The 20,735-nt window shown below is 36.7% G+C and overlaps 1 protein-coding gene across 2 annotated transcripts; it reads right to left on the minus strand.

Moving 5' to 3' along the window:
* Positions 1 to 624: 624 nt before the first annotated feature.
* On the minus strand, positions 625 to 20,427 carry LOC119834518 (histone acetyltransferase KAT7). Of its 2 annotated transcripts, none has more exons than XM_038358908.1 (11): positions 20,208 to 20,427; positions 19,104 to 19,904; positions 18,559 to 18,716; positions 18,121 to 18,248; positions 16,993 to 17,186; positions 16,482 to 16,678; positions 15,591 to 15,768; positions 14,034 to 14,228; positions 5,865 to 5,958; positions 1,353 to 1,606; positions 625 to 752 (listed from the first exon to the last, which is right to left on the minus strand). In XM_038358908.1, exons 1-11 carry the CDS (start codon positions 20,220 to 20,222, stop codon positions 660 to 662), a joined length of 2,307 nt encoding a protein of 768 aa, XP_038214836.1. In that variant the 5' UTR covers positions 20,223 to 20,427; the 3' UTR covers positions 625 to 659. The 2 variants fall into 2 exon arrangements, with proteins under 2 accessions (XP_038214836.1, XP_038214835.1); XM_038358907.1 differs by having other exon boundaries at positions 18,559 to 18,719.
* Between the last annotated feature and the right edge of the window lie 308 nt (positions 20,428 to 20,735).

A 20,735-nucleotide genomic window follows, 5' to 3' on the forward strand; every position in this document is an offset into this window, starting at 1 on the left:
TGATCCATTTCCCAACCGGGAATCGAACCCAGTGTTTCTCTGTTCAACGCTTAGTGCCAAATTACCACAGAAGATCAAAGCAGTCAAATAGTAACACATAGTAACTGAATGTTACATGTTCCCTGAACCTTATAATAGTTCCAGCTCTTTAATTTATTCCATCATCATCGCATCGCGGTGTTTACCCTTTTTCTTTAAAAATTGACAAATCTTTGGCATCACCTCTGCAAAGGTTCATGGGCGGTGGTGGGTCGCCGGGTAACCATCCACTTGTGTTCAGCTCAGGTGTACGTGTGTAGGGTCTGCTGTTTGTGTGTGCGTGCGAGCACGTACACGCAGAGCGCTCAGCGCGATTGTGCGTGTGTACAAGCCCGGCTCCATTCTCAGCACACGTATGCTCGAGCGCAAGTTTGTGTGCATGTAGGTGAGTGCGTGCGCGCGCGCACACGAACGCTCAGAACAGCGTGTGCCTGCGTGTGTGTACCCAGCTCTATTCTAAGCACACGTTTACCCGAGCACGTGTGTGCATGTGAGCGCGTGTGTGTGTGTGTGTGTGTTAGCACTTACGTTTAGAGCAGCGAGCGCGCGACGCTGCTGGCGGGTCGGCGGCGGGCGGGGCGCGGCGCGCGGGGCGGGCGGGGCGCGCGCGCGGCGCGGGGTCAGCGGGCCGCGCCGCCGCCCCACCAGCGCAGCCCGCCCGGCTCCACGCTGCGCACGCGCGTCGCGCGCCGGCTCGCCTCCTCCAGCACCTCCTGCGACCACGTGCACCCATTTGTGACCGTATGCACTCATAAATATAGGCATGCGTATTCATATGAAACTATAAAAACATAAATATACACATGAGTACTCGACTCGACTCGTCGCGACTGAATCGCAATGCATCCATTACAATGTTTAGTGAAACGAAATGGTGTCCAATGCAAGCAATGTATAATTTTTTATCTGTTTGTCATTGTCATGTCTGTCAGCATACAGGTTAACATATTATATTAAAACGTTCATATTATGAGCATTTTCAAATACGAGCGGCACGCCTCTCCCACCCGCAGGGCTTTTCTTCACCCTCTTTTGTGTTCTGGGTAAATTGCTGAATATAACTCATATTTGAATATAAACGTTTTTAGTAGGCCCTGATAGAAAATGGACTAAACTAATGAGAATTTTTCAAAGAATAGAAATCGATCACAAGGGAGGATCCGAGCCCGTGTCATTCGTCGTAGCGTAGACAATGCCTCAACTCCCGGCCTCGCAGGATCCCGCCTCAACAATCGAATTTCTTCTACTCTTTCGTTGTATGTGCCTAATGGACATTACAAGCATTTTAATGCAATAAAACTAAAACTACAAACCTGTTTCTTCAGCACAATATGCTTTCCTTTCCAGTACTTCATGAGACCTCTCTCTTGCAACGTGGACACTATATCCGAGGATGCTATCGCGAGGTCCTTGCTAAGGTCGCGGATACATAGCGCGGGTCCAGGCGCTGAGCACAGCCTCTTCAGGATCGCCTCCTTCCAGTAAGATCGGTAAGATATCAGACCGAGATCCGATAGTGGTGTCTCCGGTGAGCCCACTTTGCCCTCTTCTTTCGTGAGCAGGTAACCTGATGGAAAAGATATAAATGTGAACTGTATTGTATAGAATTCTTTGGTAGGAGCTGTGATAAAATCACTCGGAGGTTTGACTTTCTGGATCCAATGACTTTCGTTTCCCCCTTTGTTATTTTTTGTCGCCCATACCGCAATGATATATACAATTAAAGTATCGGTACTCTTATACGAAATAATGATTCTTTTATATGCTCACTAGCTGTAACCTGCAGCGTCACACACATGATACCCGGGTAGAAGTAGCCTATGCTAATTCAGAGTATATTCTACCTCTGTACCAAATTCCATAAGGATACCATAATCTGTTTTCGTATGAAAGAATAACAAACATCCATACACACTTACAAACTTTTGCGTTTATAATAGAGGGTTTTTCATAATACAGAGACCTTTTTATTTCTCAGATATTTCACATAACGCCCATTATAACTAGGAACGAACAAAATATGTAAACTGGAAGTGCTTCTCTTTTTACGGTTTAGTTAATGTTTAGCTTAGTACATTGTTTTCTACTGCCTAGTATTGAAAACTCGATTATCTATTGAGGATACGACTCCGACACGCTAACCGCCTGTCAAAACCTACCGCACTTATTTAAAGTAATAGAATGGTCTATAACGAAATGGAAAAACGATACAAAAGGAAAGTTTATTCGGTAATAATTATAACATATGATGTTGTTTTTTTATGAATTGCACGCAATTACGGTGGAAAGTTAAAATTCTAAAAGCGGCACGCCAACACTTTCATATTGATATCTGAACGCCCTTTCACCGTGCCAATAAAGTATCTAGACATAAATATTCATTAAGCTTAAAGCGGCAGCTAAAGGGCATTGTTAAATAGCCCGTTAAAACTGATATCGCAATTATTTAAAACATTTCTTCTATGTTCCGGTGGTATGAGAACAGAGCACACGACACGAGTGATTTTGTTATCTGGCAATAATGCTGGTCACACTGTACACTGCCTGGCATTAGGCATATTCTAGTTACGGTGAAAATGCCGATTATACAACCGGATGGTATTTCATTGTTACGATTAAAAATGCTGATAATGCTACCACTTGGCGTTTTTTTCTTAGGATTAAACTCCTAGTGTTAAGCGAAGCTAATACAAAATTGATTTAGCTGATTAGACTAACTTACGAGGAAATGGTAGCGTTGTCTCCTAAGGTATTGTTTTTAAAATGTGCTGTAGAAACGTGAGGCGTTCCGCAAGCAATATTATATATCCATCCATATTCCTTTAATATAATTTATTTTCGTTTTTCGAATTTTTAAAATCACACTTAAAAAAATTGCTTAATTAATTACTAGTGGTCGCTGCGGTAGATAGTGTATAAAGCTTAAGTCTGTTTGTTTGAACGCGGTAATCTCAGGAACTATGAGACTTATTTCGATAATATTTTCACCGTTAGATATGGATGTTATTCACTCAGGGGTAAACGGAAGCGTGGGGTGGACGGCAAGTTTAATTTTTATTTTTCGAACGATAAAATTAGAGATAAGTATTAAATAAATGATATTTCATAAACCCTTCTTTACCACCCCTCACTCGTCCCTTTAGAAATTGAATAATTTATTACATTACTTTAAAGTTATACAAGCTTATGCCCGCGGCTTCGCATGCGTAAATTCGGAATAGTTTAATATATATCATTATACATATAAACCTTTCTCTTGAATCACTCTATCTATTAAAAAACCCCATCAAATCCGTTGCGTGGTTTTAAAGATTTAAGGGACATACATAGGGACATAGGGACACAGAAAGCGACTTTGTTTTATACTATATATACATTGTTTTGTACTATACATTCACAACGCTGCTCTTATGACGGTTAACATGCCACGAAAAATATTACAACTTTAACATCTTACAAAGTTACGCACAAATTTTCAATTTAGTTTGATTTTGCCAACGGATTTTATTGCGACATGGCCATAACAGGATACCGTCATACGAGTGATGAAAAACATGTTAAATTGTAATGAACATGCAGTGCTGAAACTAAGGCACTTCATTAAAACCACTCCGAACAGCAGATGACATGAAAATATTTCACGAGCATGCAGTTAACTAGTTAAACCTTTTTGTATCTTGGGAATAGAATTAGGGAACAACCAGCCAGCAAAAAAAAGGAAAACTTTTTTTGCTTCCAATTTTTTTTTATATGAGCTTTGTACATTCGATATTCAAAATATTTCACGAGCATACAGTTAAATCTTTAGGTATCTTGGGAGTAGGATTAGGGAAGAAGCAGCCAGCAAAAAAAGGAAAACCTTTTTTGCTTTTAATTTTTTTTTTTTTATATGAGCTTTGTACATTCGATGTTCAAAATATGTAATCGAATTAATTAATAACCTTTTTCTGTGCGGTAATCTGGATATGACTAACGTATGTTGTGATTTTTAAAGTCGCGCATTTTAACCTATTAAAAAAGAAGTCCAAAAGAAATTCTGGAGTTTTTTTGAAGATTTAATGGATTGCTTACGAGTCCTTTAAGTCAAGTTCTGAAGAAAAGTATCGTATAAGAGGTCTTAATCTTTCAAATCCCGCATTATGCCCCTAAAATGGAATAATTACGGGGTAGAGATAAATTATGAAAAAAAAAAAAATGAAATTATTTTTCTCACGGAATTTGAAGAATTTTATTAATCAGACCACCACAAGTGTTTCTTATACCTTATTATATGCGCTGTGATTTTAAACAATAAGGATAATTTTTGCTAAGGCCAGAATATACGACATGAGGTTACGTAGAATGGTATCGATGGTGTATCACCCCCCGCGAACATTTTCAGAAGTAGCGCCTGCAAATGCGTTTCGTACTTTTACAAATGATTAAAGGAAACGATTGACGACAAAGGAATGGACTGGAAAGGGTGAAGAAAAAGAAACGACTTCCGGCTCCCGCATTCATCGCATGAAACGCTATATGCTACTATCTTGCTATTTTCTACGGGGCTGTGGTAAATTCCCCGGTGCAAGCTATCACTAAATAAATTAGGCAAAAAATAGGCAAAAAACAGCAGGGACAGCAAGAAACTGGTAGCCAGGGTGTCATGTGAGATTGCTGATTTCCAACACCATGTAACATGACTTTCCGCTTAACGTTTCTTTAATTTCAGCGGGAAATCAGCGCAGCCAATACGTTCCCCACCTTCCTAATCCCAATTACGCGGGCGGTATCAACGGTGGTAATAGCGAGCGATCAAAATTCCTCGCATCTACAATTCGTGAGGTCCCGTGCCGTCTAGACACCAGCCGATCCATACTGCATCGCATCGATCGGGGTGAACGTCCGCGGCGTCGCGACGGCCCCCCGCGGCCCAAAACAAGCCGCCGAGTTTACGATGCTGACCGCTCAGGTGCGGAACGTGATCGGGCTTCTTATCAATTGATTTCGTGGCTAATATGTCCGGGGAAAATCGAGCTCCATATCAACTATATCGATGGGAAATTATCGTGGCTGGTAGTAAAATGATGTGGCACACACATAACTGACTCGCACTTTAAAAATTTATTTCAAGTGCGAAGAGTGCTCATGGTCTTTATTAATTACTATTGTATGTAATGTCGATAGGATCGCAGAAAATCTTGGTGAGCTTGGCTTGGTGAGAGGATTTAGATACGATTAGATAAGGCTACTATGTTTGAAAATTGGCAGTCTAGACATTATGGTACTCTGGGTGAGCTGTTTTCAATAATTGTTCAACTAATGCAAATATAATATGTGTTGATGGGGACAATAATTAAGACTAGCGCTGGTAGCGTTTGCGGTTCGTTATTGAATACTGGTATTACTTTGTACAAATGTGCGTATGCAAATACACTACGATAGCTGTGTCTGCATAGATATGTAAATTATCTGTGGAGAATTTCGTAGAGCCGATAATTCACTCTTGTAGTTCTAAAATTTCCTCCAGATGCAAAAGGTATACCTAACCTTATGAACACATGTTCAATGTACATAATGTATCTCGCGGAAATGTTATTTGATGACATTTTGTACAAAATCCCCCTTAAAAAACCTCTGAATCATTATCAACATTATTTTTCTTTTATATTTGTATATACAAAAAGTTACACATAGTAAATGTCTCAAAATTAAAAACAAAAGAAGTTCACTGCGACGCAATTAAACGCGTATCAGAACTAGCACTCTGTTCGAATCAAGTCACACGACAGTTCTTCGAACATTTTGCAATGTCATTAAAACGCAATAAGGAATTGGAGAGTACTTACTGAAATCAATGAGCAACCGCCCGTAGCCCTGCCGCTGGTAGGGCGGCAGCGTGAGTATACACGACACGTTGTAGTTCAGGAATGAGTTCTTTTCCTGTTCGTAAAGAGACGTGTTAATCAATTAAATAAAAAAAAACTTTATTTCTTTAAAATACACATATGAGTCACAAATAATACACACATACATGTCTCAGGTTCTTAAAGTTAAATGTTGAGAGACAAACCTTGCGAGAGCATTTTTTGCATTTATGTCATTGTATCTAATTGATGTGGTAGTGTATATATCAGAGCATGTGTTTGTGATAGACATATTAAACAAATATGAGCTAATACAAGTGGCTTCACTAGCGTGGTACCCGGGTGAAAATTAGCCTTTGTGATAATGATAATCTCAAACTTCATACAGAATCCGATCAACTGTTTTTGCGTAGAGTAATAAACATCCACCATTCAAACAAAGATTTGTGTTTATAATATTAGTAATATAGTATCACGTTATGAGGAAAAATCTTAACCATTATGCATATACATTTCTCTTTTTTTTTTCTTAAAAATCTCTTTGACTAATAAAAAAAAGGTCCAATAATTAAATATGATGATAGTAAAAGCGACTGTTCAATTGCATCCATCAAAGCACGATCACACATTGCTAAACGCATAAAAGTACCTCGAAGTACTATAACTGCCGCGACCAACGAACCTAACCCTCCCCAATCTCAGGCGGGCGCAGACGACCCCAAGAATGTGCGAAAGAACTTTCCAATTTCGATCACGCCCGCGGGCGCGGCGGGTGTAATGACGGCCCAGACGTACAGACGTCTGGATTTATTGCGTTACACGCCGTCTAGACGGCCGTGTTTACATCCGCGAATTGTCACTGGGGTGCAAAGCGCCCCGCGCGACTCCAGCCACGACTTCTCCTTTGCGTTAGGGTTAAGTTTATTGCCCGTATGTATGCATGGGTTGATTAATTGTTCTTACAAACTTAAGATTTGGCGGTTGACTCCCAATACTGTTCAATTAGAGACTTAGAAATTTTCAAATAAGTTATAATATAGTCGTTCTATAGCAGACGAAATTTATTAAAATAGACGTAAATCAATGAGCCCTATGCAACTGTTCTATAGCAAGTAATATAAGATATTACACAGAGTTAGAGGACCATTTCAACCTAAAGTTTCACAAACATTAATTACAAAAACTGACTAGACATAATTGATCAGTGCACGAAAAAAGCCCGCAGCGTTATTCCGCTTCCGCAACCCTTTGTTATCAAAATAACCAGCCGTTATCGGAAACCAACAAACGTATCAAAGTTTAACGGAATACATCCGGGGTACCCGGATGGGAGGTCGTCGACCCGGACAGACGCTGTCTCGCCGTCCGTCTGTCTGTACTTTTATATATACTTTAAACTCTACACATAAGATTTATTGATTTTTAATGTTTCGTCTGAAGGGTTTGTTTTTGTGCATTTTCATTGTGAGCTTTACGGTGTACGCTAGTTAGAAATAATTGAATCGTTTTGTTGTTAGTTAAAAAGAGATCATGATAGGTTAAAAGTATACTGAATATATAGTATGACCCGGCTAGTGTCTAAGTAGTTATTACTAGGGTTCTTTTTTTATTTTATTAATGTGCGAACTTCTAATGTCGAGTTTCGTTTAGAATAATTATATTTGGGGCCTTTATCAAAGGTTTAGTATTCATATGTGACTCCCACTCCAATATGCTACAGAAGGTTTTGAATGAAATGATATTCTATAAATAAACACCGACACCCAAATACTCTTGAAAATTTTTTTGTTGCATAATTTTTTTATGTATGAAATGTTTTTCAATTCTAAAAGCTACTTATAAACTAGAAATAAAACTGTTATAGAACTGAATATCTCATTATAAGCCGTGAAACCATTCATATTTCATCCATAGATAGAGACATAGCTACGAAAACTACTACGACCGTAGACCGTCTACGTTTACGGTGAAAGCGTAGCGCTACGACGAGCCGCCGTAGACACTTCGCGTAAAAGAGTGGAGCGTAGTAGTTAAATAAAAATCGATCTTCACTCGAATAACTATAGGGTTTAAAATTGAATATTCTATGCAGGCCAGGGGAGGTTTTAATTGTACACTTGAAATAACTATGTATAGGAAAGTAGTTTCAATGGATCATTGTTTAATGTATGTAGTGTTCATGTTTTTTTATTAATATACTGTAGTTTTGTGTCTATCTTATATAACTATTATTAAAGAAAATGTTATGATATACAAAGTTATATTAAATAAGTTTGCCTATATACAATTATAAATAAATAAATATAGCAACTTTATTTAGGAACTAAACTTATGTACTAACAAATTTATCAGTATTTTACAAACTTAAGCTAATCTAAATTTTTATTTTTGTATCTTGTTCCATTCTGTAAGATATAAAAAGCTTTTAATTTTATTTTATTTATATATACAATTATATGTTTTTATTTCTTGACTTTAGACAACAGAAATAAGGGCAAATATATTATACAATTCCTTTTCATTATGGCTATTGATTTAATGAATACATTTTATCGGTTTACATACCGTATTACAATTCCGGCCACTTAAAACTCATTTAATAAAATATTGCGTCACGAGTACACACGCGGCACAAAATTCAAATGAACATAGCCCACGTGCAATCTACAAAAACTACTCCAATGGAAATTAAGATCAAAGTGCAACCCCACCTCGTGAAAGAATCAGCGATGCACCATCGAAAACTCATAGAGCTGGGGTTTCACACAAAAACCACTCCATTCTGTTAATATCGCTTGGAGTGCGTCCTCACGCGGGAGATCAAAAATTTTGTTTATACTTTACAGCTCTTACAGCCTCCTTGCGTTTTTGGAGACTGTTTTTTTGCTCCATGTTATAGCAGACCTCGAGGGCGATTGAAAATACAAAGAAAGTCTTAGTTAACAATCACGTTGGATACAAAATGTATACGTCATTGTTATAAGATATAAAACGTTCATAAATTCATAATATATTATGTGTATTTAATATACCATATATAATAAGAATGTCTATAAAGAGTGTGTGTGTGTGTGTTGTGTGTGTGATGTCGTTTTTGTTTTTTTTTAATTGGTTTTATTAGGCATGGGCTAAATCTTGGACTTTCAAACTACTTATTATTATTACATTTTATCATTTCAACTTACAATATTATGTACAAATGAATATACATATGTTTAAGATATAATATCATATTAGACGATTTTCTATAAACGTTATCTAATAAATTTTTATTTCCACTTACAACTAAATTAGTCTCATAAATAACATTAAACTTATAAATATATAAAGCAGCGTTGTCCCCCCTAATTGTCTAGACGCTAAATCAACTATAATCTTGCCAATTAGAATAGTCTAGACGTCGTTATATCTTGTGTACTGAAACTTAACTCACCCCAGTTATATCGTATAAATACAATATCTGATTTAACTGTATTATGATCATAGCGACAAGATTATAAGTGTGTATTTATGTTTTACACATTTATTACTTCCTAATATTATAAAGCTAAAGATTTTGTGTGAACGGGCTAATCTCAGGAATTGCTGAATCAAATGAGGATGAGGCTATAAAATATCACGATAGAAACAATAGTAGAGGAGCAGTAATATAAAATGTTGTAAAAGCATTCTTTTTGAGACTACGTTGACTACGTTGAGAGGATACGTTACGCGATTCACTTAGTAAAAAAAATAGTATATATAATTTAATGTTTCATAGCCTATAACCAATAATAATTAAATTCGTTTCTGATGACGCTTCTTATAATATACAAAACGTAAGATAAGATACAGAATTGTCAATCACCAATACATTGTTATGTGATTTATAATGATATACTATTAGAGGGCTAATTCAGAAAGAGATAGACGTACACCCGACCCGCTCGCACACGGTGGCCATTCCAAAAAGCGAAACGCACGTCCCTTGACCCCCGTATCATACTTCACGTTAATCAAAGTGTCCCGCAAAGTCCCTCAGCTCCAGAACATTACATATAAATAACTATAAAATAGTCGACCAAGTCGCGGTGAAAGGTTAACCGTCTAGAGGTGAAACCTTACAATATCCCAAACGAATTGCGAATTTTCACAATAATCCAACGAATAACGACACTCACAATTGATCTTACATTTCTTATATACGTTTCGTTTAATTACAAAGAGGTGGGTGTTTTATATGGGGTTTTGATTTTGACGATAAAAAAATTTATAAAAAAAATATTTGTTGTCGTGAAAACAATTAGTATACAAAACGCGAGTTAAAGAATATAAAACTTGTGTATTTCAACAAAAATGTATTTTTATTTTTTTACAAAAACGTGCTGTTATCCCTACCTTCCGCTTTCAAAACTTGGACTTACAGATTTGCAAATCAATAAAACTATATCAGATAAATGCAAATAATGCTAAAATAATACATTATTAGAAAAATATAACAAAAAAAAAAAAAATCAATAAACAGTATAAAGTTACTGGTCTTTTTTCTACAATCTTAATATATATATTATAAATTACGTGTCACATTGTTTGTCCGCGATAGACTCCTAAAATACTCAACCAATTTTAACAAAATCTGCACACCGTGGGCAATTTGATCCAACTAAAAAGAGACTATAATTTTTATTACTTAAATAACTACTCGGGCGGAGTCGTAGCGTCCAACTAGTATAATATAAATATTCCATTATATTGCCTACACTAAGCATTAGGCGTGTACATTTTTATGTCATCGACATCCAAGACAATAACCTAGACTGACTTTGAGCCCGACTGTTCTTCAACCCCCGAGACATCAAATTGTAGTCTCAAAAGATTCACATTTGACCGTCCCACAGAGCGTCCGTAATGAAATATACATATATATATTTTTTTTTTGGAATTTCACGGTGAGCAATTGGGAAGAAATCCCAATATGTTTCATAGCATGTTATAACTATATTGTAAGCATTTTATTTTTATTATTTGAATGAAGTTAAATTTATAGTGACATTACATAACGAATAAATTTTGTACAGAAGCTTAGAGTCGTTTAGATTGTTTTTTTTTTAAATTAAAACCAAATGATATAGAATAGATAATTTATGAATGAAACTAATTTATTATTACTAAGGAGAGGGTTTAATAAAATCCTTACTTATATTAAAAAACAATATACAAGGTAACAAACACAAAAAACAACCGATTTCTTTTTTTCCTCCTTTTTTGAAATATGTTGAAAATATGGAAAAGTGAGTTTATTTATATTTCGTCCACGGCGCAACGGACCGATTTTTTGATATGATTTTTTATAAGAATTTGGTTAGTTAGGAAGCTAAAGTGACATATGGTATTTTTTACCGCGTTAAACATCTCATTGCCAAGAATTTACGAGAAGGACAAAAACCATAGTTTATTCGTATTCAACTACAACTACTTGTTACAAACACATAGTGGGTTTTGTAGAAAAAAAACTAGTAAAAACGACAAAAAAAAACTAAAACAGGAGTCTAGGCAAATATTTCAGTAGATAGTTTCACAACTTTGCTTATTCCCTCAATATTCGGAAAGTAAAATTACCATAACATTAATTTTTTTTTTTTAGTTTTAGCAGTTAGACGACTATTTTCTTGCGAAATGTCACTTAAAACAAAATCAATCAAAAATATGAGTTACCCAAGAGCCGCTGCTTATTTTCATAACCCTCCCTAACAAGTAACAAGCCAGACGAAAGCGAAATACCTATAAATTTGAAGCACTAAATCAACATACGCACATCAAAATCGCAACCGAATCTAGACATCCCCCAGGGGGGCGGGGCCTGCGGGTCGACGACCCCACAGCTGACGTTCAATGGTAGAGTACTAGGCGTTGTACGCTAATTTACGATTTTTAAATTAGGAATGCAAAAAAAAAAAACTAATGAAAGCACGCAATATTCATAGTTTGTTGCGAAACTGCTAAACGAGATATGTAAGTTGTTTTCTATGGGAAATGATGATTTTGTTTTTGATTTGTTCGTTGTAATAACTTACATATACACATACAAAACAACAACTTAAACATACAAATATAATTTATAAATGAAATAAAGGAGTATAATAAAAAATATTTTGTAGATCCTTATATAAAAATCATGTGCAAAAATTTAAAGAATATTCTAAATTTAAACTTGACGTGCGTGTAGCAATAGGGGTTCGATTATATTTACTACGAACTTTCTTTACCCTATATTATATTAAACAGACGTGAAATAAATTTCTATATTATATATACCTCGTCGTCTGTCTATAACCTTGTCAAAGCCTTTGTTCGTTTCGAATTATTATTCTCTACAAATATCAATCAACGCAAATGATCAATAAATCACAAGGACTTACGAATCTAGATATAAAACATTCATAGGTTGAAAAATCTATGCATTTATACATATAAATAAAATGTTGTCCGTTTGTTTTATTGAAATAATTGTTTTTAACTACATGTATCATACTACGGTTACGGTACTACATACACCAAATTCTTTTCAATTTATCTCTGTCTAATCCGACTAATCTCTGGAACGGCTGGACCGATTTTGACGGGACTTTCATTGACACTAAGGTAATTTTTTTTGCAATGTACCCATAAGAACATTGGTATTCAGAGAAAAAAACTCATTTACGCAGTTAAAACCGCGGAATGCACCTAGTTTATGGATAAAAATGGCTAGTACGGTTTCTATGTATAGCCTATAGGTTTAGTATCTTTCATACTGTTCATTTATTTCAGTAGAAAAATATAATAAGGTATTTATAAACGAACTTGCAGACGCGTGCTTGCAATATAAAGGAACAGATAACATTAGACTATAATAGCTTAATTTTATTTATTTTATTTAATTTTATTTAAATTTATTTAAATTTATATTAAACTATAATAGCGGCTTAGGTGTATTATTATCTTTAATAGTAATTTTATGCAAAATTAAGCAGGCACTCAATTTCATGCATCCAGTTATTTTTTCCTTTTAAACATGTGATTTGTCGTTTTTTTGGGGTTGTTAGAAAAAAAAAATTATCAATTTTATTCGTAGCATTTCATACACTATTTATGTTAAATGTAGCCATATTTTAACGTAAAATAATAATTTGTAATTAATAATGGAGAAATCAAATACACAGTTTCATGGAAAATATCCAGTTTCAACCCAAAAATATTTAAACTGCTTTAATAAAATACAGTGATATAAGAAGTCCTCTTTTTTTTTTTGTTTGTTTTTTTTGTGATATTTGGCAACGGAACTGGTAGGTAATGCATGAAGGATAAGGAAAGGATTGGTGGATGGTATAACAAGCCTTATAATATATAAGAATATTCACTCAAACAGCACCCTCAAAGAGCCTTTATTACATATACTAATGGCATAGATGCAGGTTTTCCTTTTCACATAGAGAACTAAAACTGAACTATAAAAATCACTAAAAACTTCTCCCACCTACTTCGATCAGATGGCCTTATATTGAACTCGAACAAGAAAGAGCCAACTTCTACAGCAAACTTTCGCAACTATTCGAGCACGCTTCGGCACGAATTGGGCCAGCTCGCACCGGGGTACCACACCACCACAACAGATCCGTGTGAAATAGTAGCACGTTACTGTGTTTCGTACGGAGGCCCGAAGCCGTTTGCTTGCCCTTCCCAGTCCATTTCTTTATTTCCATCGCCAATTCTTTTTTTATCCTTTAGCCCTTAAAAGTGGGCAACTCATTTGTAGCGGCCCTATCTCTATAAATGTTCATGGTTGATCGTTATGATCAAGCGAACCACTAGCGCAATTGCCAGCAATGACCTAAAAAAAGGCGGAACCTAATATACACATCTCGCACTTACCTTGGTAAAATATCCAATGATATGGGAACACTCACTATCTTGTTCATTCTTCGGTATCACGCCAAGTTCAAATTCCTCACGACATGGTAACCCTCGCTATCAACGCTCGCTATCATTTACAGTAGAGTTAAAGAAGAATCAAAAATTCCACCTCAATCAGAAACCTTGTTAAATTACACCACAACAAATTTGGCAATCAGAGCTCATCATGACGAATAAGTGACTGAAAAAAAGACCAAAAAATTCCACTTCCCCACGAACCTTGCTAAAATATCCCACGATGTGGCAACCCTCGCTGTCCGCGCACGTCATCACGTAGAAGAGGAACGGCTCCACGTCGTAGTACAGCGTCTTGTGGTCCAGGAAGAACTTGGCGAGCAGGCACAGCTGCTGGCAGTACTGCTTGTGCTTCCTGCCGTCCACTTGCCACACGCTCAGGTTGTCCTTCCTGTATATCTGCGGGGATACAACTTGGCTATCATATCTGTGTGAACACAGTGTGCATTTTATTTTATTGTCTTTATTTTTTTATTTTTTATTTATTTATTATTATTTTTTTTATTTGCATTAATAAATTTTAAGTTTTATAGCATTGAAATCCTACTAATATTATAAATGCGAAAGTTTGTAAGGATGTGTCTGTGTTTGTTGCTCTTTCACGCAAAAACTACTGAACCGATTGCAATGAAATTTGGTAAGTAGATAGCTGGACAACTGGAATAACATATAGCCAACTTTTTATCCCGGGATACGAACTTAAGCGGGTGAAACCGCGGGGCGCAGCGAGTACTTTATAACTGAGAAATTTTGAAAGAATAGAAACAATTTGATCACGCAGCGGGATTCGAATCCGCGTCTTTTTGGCAAAGCACCGTAGTGACGCTTAGTCTCTCGGCCACCAGTGTTTTCTTTTTAATTATAACTAAGCCCCAACTCGTACATTTCTATTTAATGTGGTGACAATATTCTAGCAAAAATGAGCAAAGTTCAAACAAAACACATAAAATGTGTTTTCTTTTTAATTAAAAGTATGCCTAAACTCATATATTTCTAATTAATACGGTCACATTCAATTCTAGCAAAACGGGCATAAGAAAATTTATAGGCAATGGATATTGCACTGAAACTGAATTCGATTCGCATGAGTGTAATTAAGAAATTTTATGTTATCATGTTTCACATACTAAGTTACAGTTGGTAGTAAACTTGACTACTGTGTCAATGCGTGTGTGTATATACGTAAAATACGGAATTATATGTAACGAACAAACATAATTAAGTCAGTAGTGTAAAATGTCTCTTGTTGTTTATGTTTGTAAGCTTTCTCTCTCTCTCTCTCTCATGTGTATGTGTGATATGGCGAAGTATGAAATCTATCTCAATCACACGAAGCGGTCTTTATATGTATGTTATTAGTGTGTAGTATAATTAATCTCCCTCTTTCTTATTTGTCGCCGTGTTTATGTGTATTTGTGATATTTGTGATATGGCGAAGTATAAAACCTGTGAGTTAGTAAGTTCTCACATGGAGGAGGGGGAGGTGTTTGTATATTTGTTATTAGTGTGAACTCTCTCTCCCTCTCTGTATCTTTGCGTGGGTGTGTATGTTAGTTATTAGTGTGTAGTATGAACTCCCTCCCTCTCCCCCCCTCCCTCTCTCTCTCTCTCTCTCTCTTTCCTCTCTATCTCTCTCTGCGTATGTTTGTGTGTGCGTATATATTTGTTATTAGTGTGTAGTGTGAACTTTCTCTCTCTCTGCGTGTGCGTGCGTGTGTGTGCGTGTGTGTGCGTGTGCGTGTGCGTGTGCGCGCGCGTCACCTCGTCGCCGGGCGGGTGCCGCCACACGCACTTGGCGCGGTGGCGCGCGGCGCCGCACGCGCACTTGTGGTGGTTGAGGCAGAACTCGCACACGAACAGGCGCGGCACGCGCGCCGCCTCGCCGGGGTACGGCGACTGGTACCACACCTCCATCATGTACTTGCCCATCACCACGTATCTGGACACAAAATATGGACATGTGTAAGCCCAATATATACATACATACATGCATACATGGTATGCGTTTGTATGGTGACGATTGATCGACAGTGTTGCTGGAATCTCTGTTTAAATACGGTAATTTTTTGTAAAAAAAAATATGTGTGTTGTAACAAATGTTCACTATGCAAACAGGGATTTCATAATCAAAAGCAAGTCTGGTTGTATGTAGATATGTAGTTTGTACGTAATACTAAAGCACTGTAGTTCTACACAACAACATTAATTATCCAGATAACAAATCTCAGCCAGACACGATGAATATAACATAGGTAAATTAGCCATTTTATGAATAGACCTTTTAATTTCATTTCCATTACACTACTACAAATAAGGATATTACAAAAGCAGAAATAATATTATTTTTGAAACATTGCATGGGTAATCAAGTACTTCATATTCCATACTAGCTTTTGCCTTCGGCTTCGCACGCGTTAAATTCGGAGTAGTTTAATAGATGTTATTATATACGTTAACCTTCCTCTTGAATCAGTCTATTTATTAAAACATACCCCATCAAAATCCGTTGCGATGCTTTACATAATATATAGGGATATAGAAAGAGGGAAAGTGACTTTGTTTTATATTATGCAATGAAGTAATAAATACTATGCATTTTATACTTTCTAAGAAAATCTATGTTAGCTAGTGATGTACCTAATAACCCAATACCTTGTTCCCTTATCCGAGGCAATGTCCTCCAACTCTTCTTCGATCTTAACCGCAGCGAGCGCTTGCGCATCCCTGAACAACCTCAGGTCGTAGTCCGGAACAAAACCGTCAAGCACCGGCTCCCTTTCCTCCCCTTGCTCCTCGTTGTTCGACATCGCTTTGAGTTCATGACTACCCTTCCATTTTGAACGCATATCCTGGAATGAAATTAATTTAAAATATTAATAATTAAAACAACGGTAAATAATTGATTTAATTAATATTCAGGTATTATGTCAAGTATCACATGCATAAACAGTCAAACGAATACGTAGATTTCTAAACCGAAATCTGAGGCTAGGCGTTGCTACGGTTAGGCAAGAAACGCGGGTTCGAATCCCGCCTCGTGATCAAATTTTTTCTACTCTTTCAAAATATCTCAAATCCAATTACTACTCGGGGGGGTTAAATTTTCAATTGGAACGCTCGCTAAAGCAAAGTAAATGAGTAAGTAGAAAAGGAAGATCCCCACCTTAACCTTAAGCTGGTAGGCGCGCTGCTCGATGGTGGGCATGGCGCGCGGGCGCTGCAGCATGGCGGCCACGGCGCGCCGCCGCGCCGCCGCCGCCGCCGCGCGCTCCTCCGCCGCCGCCACGCACCACGCGCCCGTCACGTTGTGGTACGTGGGGCACGCGTCGTACGTGAAGTGCTTCTCCAGCTTGCCACCTGCGCGCACCCACACGTCTTATAGCTGCACCCATCGGAAACTTGCCAGACCCTTATAGGTCTGGGCTAAACTCTGGGACAGTGACGTCTTATAGTTGTACCCATCGGAAACCTGCCAGACCCATATAGGTCTAGGCTAAGTTCTGGGACTGTGACGTCTTTAAGATGTACCGATTCCATTGCGGAAACGTGGCTGACCCCTATATATGTCGGGGCTAAGCTTTGAAGAGTGACTGTGACTGTGCCTTAAAGTTGTACGAATTCCATTATGGAAACGTGACAGACCTATATTGATTGAGCTTAGTTAGATTAATATGACATCTTAAGGCAGGAATAATACCTATGCGGGAAAAATATAGGAGCTATACAGGTTGGAGGTTGGTTAGTTTAGGGGGGCAGAATATGACGTCTTAACGCAAGAATGGTTACACTATGGGAAATAGACAAAGCTATATATTACTTCTTTAATTTAAGACACAATGGTATCCCCCCTGTGTGTAGAAACAAGACATATATATACATCGAGGCTACTTAATTACCTCTGTCTTTTTCCTATACTGGAAAAACCGCGGACGCGGAAAGTGTCTTTCGGATTTGTCACAAGTTATGTATTGGAATTGTAGCTTTTTCCAGAAGTACATTAGTATCATTGGCACACTACACAACAAGACTCATAATAATACTAGTAACATTTTTTAGAAATCAAAGGACAGTGGCTCATAACCAGGGTAATTTAAAGTTACAACGAAACAACTGATAATATTATAAATTTTATACTAGTCAACTAGACATTTCACACACTATATAAAAGTGTGAGATCGATTATAATAATTTTTATTACTTATTTACTGGAACAAAAAAAATATATTTATCATATTAAAGAGATGCAATTTTTTCTAGGCTAACTATTGGATAACAAATAATGCGAACATACCCAAATGTCCAGTAGAATCACACCCTCGCACAGGGCACCTTCTCTCTGAGGGTGTGGGTGGTATTTGTGGGACTGCCGGCGACTTGACAAGTGCTGCGCGTGCTTTCGCTAACCGTTTGTCTTCTTTGCTGAAATATATGTAAGACAAAATTAGTCCCAATACTCATGATTTGCAGGAATAATATTAGAAATAGGCATCAGTAAGATGTATAAGTAAAGAGTATACAAACTAAATAAAATAGAATATGTTTAAGCAGACATTATTATAACAGAATGTGCAAACCCTCCCTTTTTTTATTCTATTTTTGATTCTAATTTAATGACAGTCCCCTTTGCTTTGACTTATCTAAGAAATAACAAAGTATATTTAAATATTTAAGAACTATGTTAACAAAAAAAAAGTTTATATATATATTCGAAAAAATATAGGTTCCCTACCTCATTTCGTTAGTTTTCTCTCGTTCCTCGTTATCTGAGTCTGTGTCAGTGTGTGTAGGTTTAGCGGCTGCCATTCGGGACACCCGCGCCGAAATTGATCGTGTCAACTTTCGTGGTACTTCCACTACTGAGTCGCCAGAGTCACCACTTTTTGCTTCCTGCTAAGAATTATGTCAGATTAAGTAACATTTTAGTAAAAAAATATGTAGGTTGTCTTGGCAGAAAATTCACTTCTGGGTGAGTTACGTCAATGAGAATGTCAATCACTGGCTCTAAAGCATTCCTTGAAAATAACTTATTAATAAGATAATTTTTAAGGATTCATTCAAAATTTTCTTGGTGGATATGAGTTTTTTATCTATTCCAATGAAATTAGTAATAGTTATAATTTCTACAATGCTTCTATGAATAAATACTAAGGAGTACTTGTCTATCCTGGTTCTAAACAATTTCTCTTCAAAATTAATAGATATTGTTACATGTTCAACCTAATGTACAAGCAGCATTGTTATTTAAAAAGTATATATTATCCAAAATAAATTTACCTTTTTGTTTGTTTTCGGCGGGTCTTTCTTCATCATAGGTTCACTGTCACTGTCAGATGACACAGACTCTACAGATGACTGACTCGATGTGCAGGAAGAGGCACTCTTATCCTCAGATAATTTCTTTGGCGGTGGCCCATTGGATCTACTAGCTCTACGCTTGGAACTGTCCTTTGACGTAGAGTTTGAATCTTCGTTTGTGGTGGAACGAGCTGGTGTTAACGGAGATGAATCTTTTTCTTCACTGGACTTCCTGGTAGCTGGTTTCTTACCTTTTGGTGATGCTTTTGGGCTAGTTTTTGATGATTTACTCTCTTTGCTCTCTGAATCAGATTCTGAACTGTTGTCAGGTGAAAAGATGCTTTTTTTCTTCGATGCACTGTCATTTTTAGATGCTTTACTGACCGTTTTTGATATAGCTTTCACTTTAGCGCCAGTGGCAGTTTTAGCCGCTGGCTTTTTAGCCAAAACACTTGCAGCATTCTTTGTCTGCTTTGCTGATCCTCTACGTCTCGGTGGCAGAGGTTTAGGGCTTGGTATTTTAGGGGTGTCTTCATCGCTAGACGATAATAGTTTTGGTTTCGATGAACGTCGTGGTTTTGGTTCCTCCTTTTTCTTAAGTTCTTCTTGGGGAGGTGGGTTTGGGGATTTTGGTTGTGCAGTTGCTGTTGCCTGAACATCTGAGACAGAGGAATCTGAATCTGAGCTGCTTGAACCAGATCCTGATGTTGTTGATGATGAAGCACTGCTGCTAGATTCGGAGCTAGATCCTGAACTGCTGTCTGTACTGCTGTTACTTACCTAGAATTGAAAGTAATCAATAATTACAAATGTGTATAAATTAGTATAAATGTAGTTAATAACCTTCTTTATACAAATATTACTCTTAGTCTATTTTCACTGAATTTGTTTTTTTTCCTTACTAGATAATTCACCGTAATGTACATGGGCATCAACCTCAAAATTTAAAGAAACCAACTACAGTTTTTCTTTTCATACAATGAATAAATTGAACATATCCTCGCGATTTGTATAAATTGACAACGTTCAACACTTATTGAACTAATTCTATAATTTTCTCAGCTAATAATGCAATATACTTACATCAAGATTCGTCATGATTATGAAAATAAGAAACACGCAGTAATAGTTAACGAAGTCAATAAATATCACATTTAATATACTTTTATTTAAATCATGTTCAATTAAGCTTTTTCATAAACATTTTAAAAATACAGTTAAGCATAAAAATAAAATTAAATAACTGTTACTCGATTTAAGCTACAATAAACAAATTCTCAATCTTATGTGCCAGTCGAGCGTTTGAATCGTCATTTAATTGACAATATTTGACAGTGACAATAGTGTAACGTCCAGAAACGTATTGTGTTTATTTAAAAATTCTTAAAACACAGAGAAAAGAAATACTAAGTATTGTTCATGGGCATAATAGTTGTTTCTCATGGCCTAGTATTTTTATCAACAGTACTTAAACATACATATGCATACCATTTCAAAGAAAACTAGTAGACAACCAACAAGCATTTGGAAAACTTGTACCCACGCGGTTAGACATTTAAAATTCAATTCTACATTATTCCAAACTTTTCTGACAACGATAATCCAAATTGC

Source organism: Zerene cesonia, chromosome 19 (genome assembly GCF_012273895.1).
Source record: "Zerene cesonia ecotype Mississippi chromosome 19, Zerene_cesonia_1.1, whole genome shotgun sequence".
NCBI classification, from domain to species: domain Eukaryota; kingdom Metazoa; phylum Arthropoda; class Insecta; order Lepidoptera; family Pieridae; genus Zerene; species Zerene cesonia.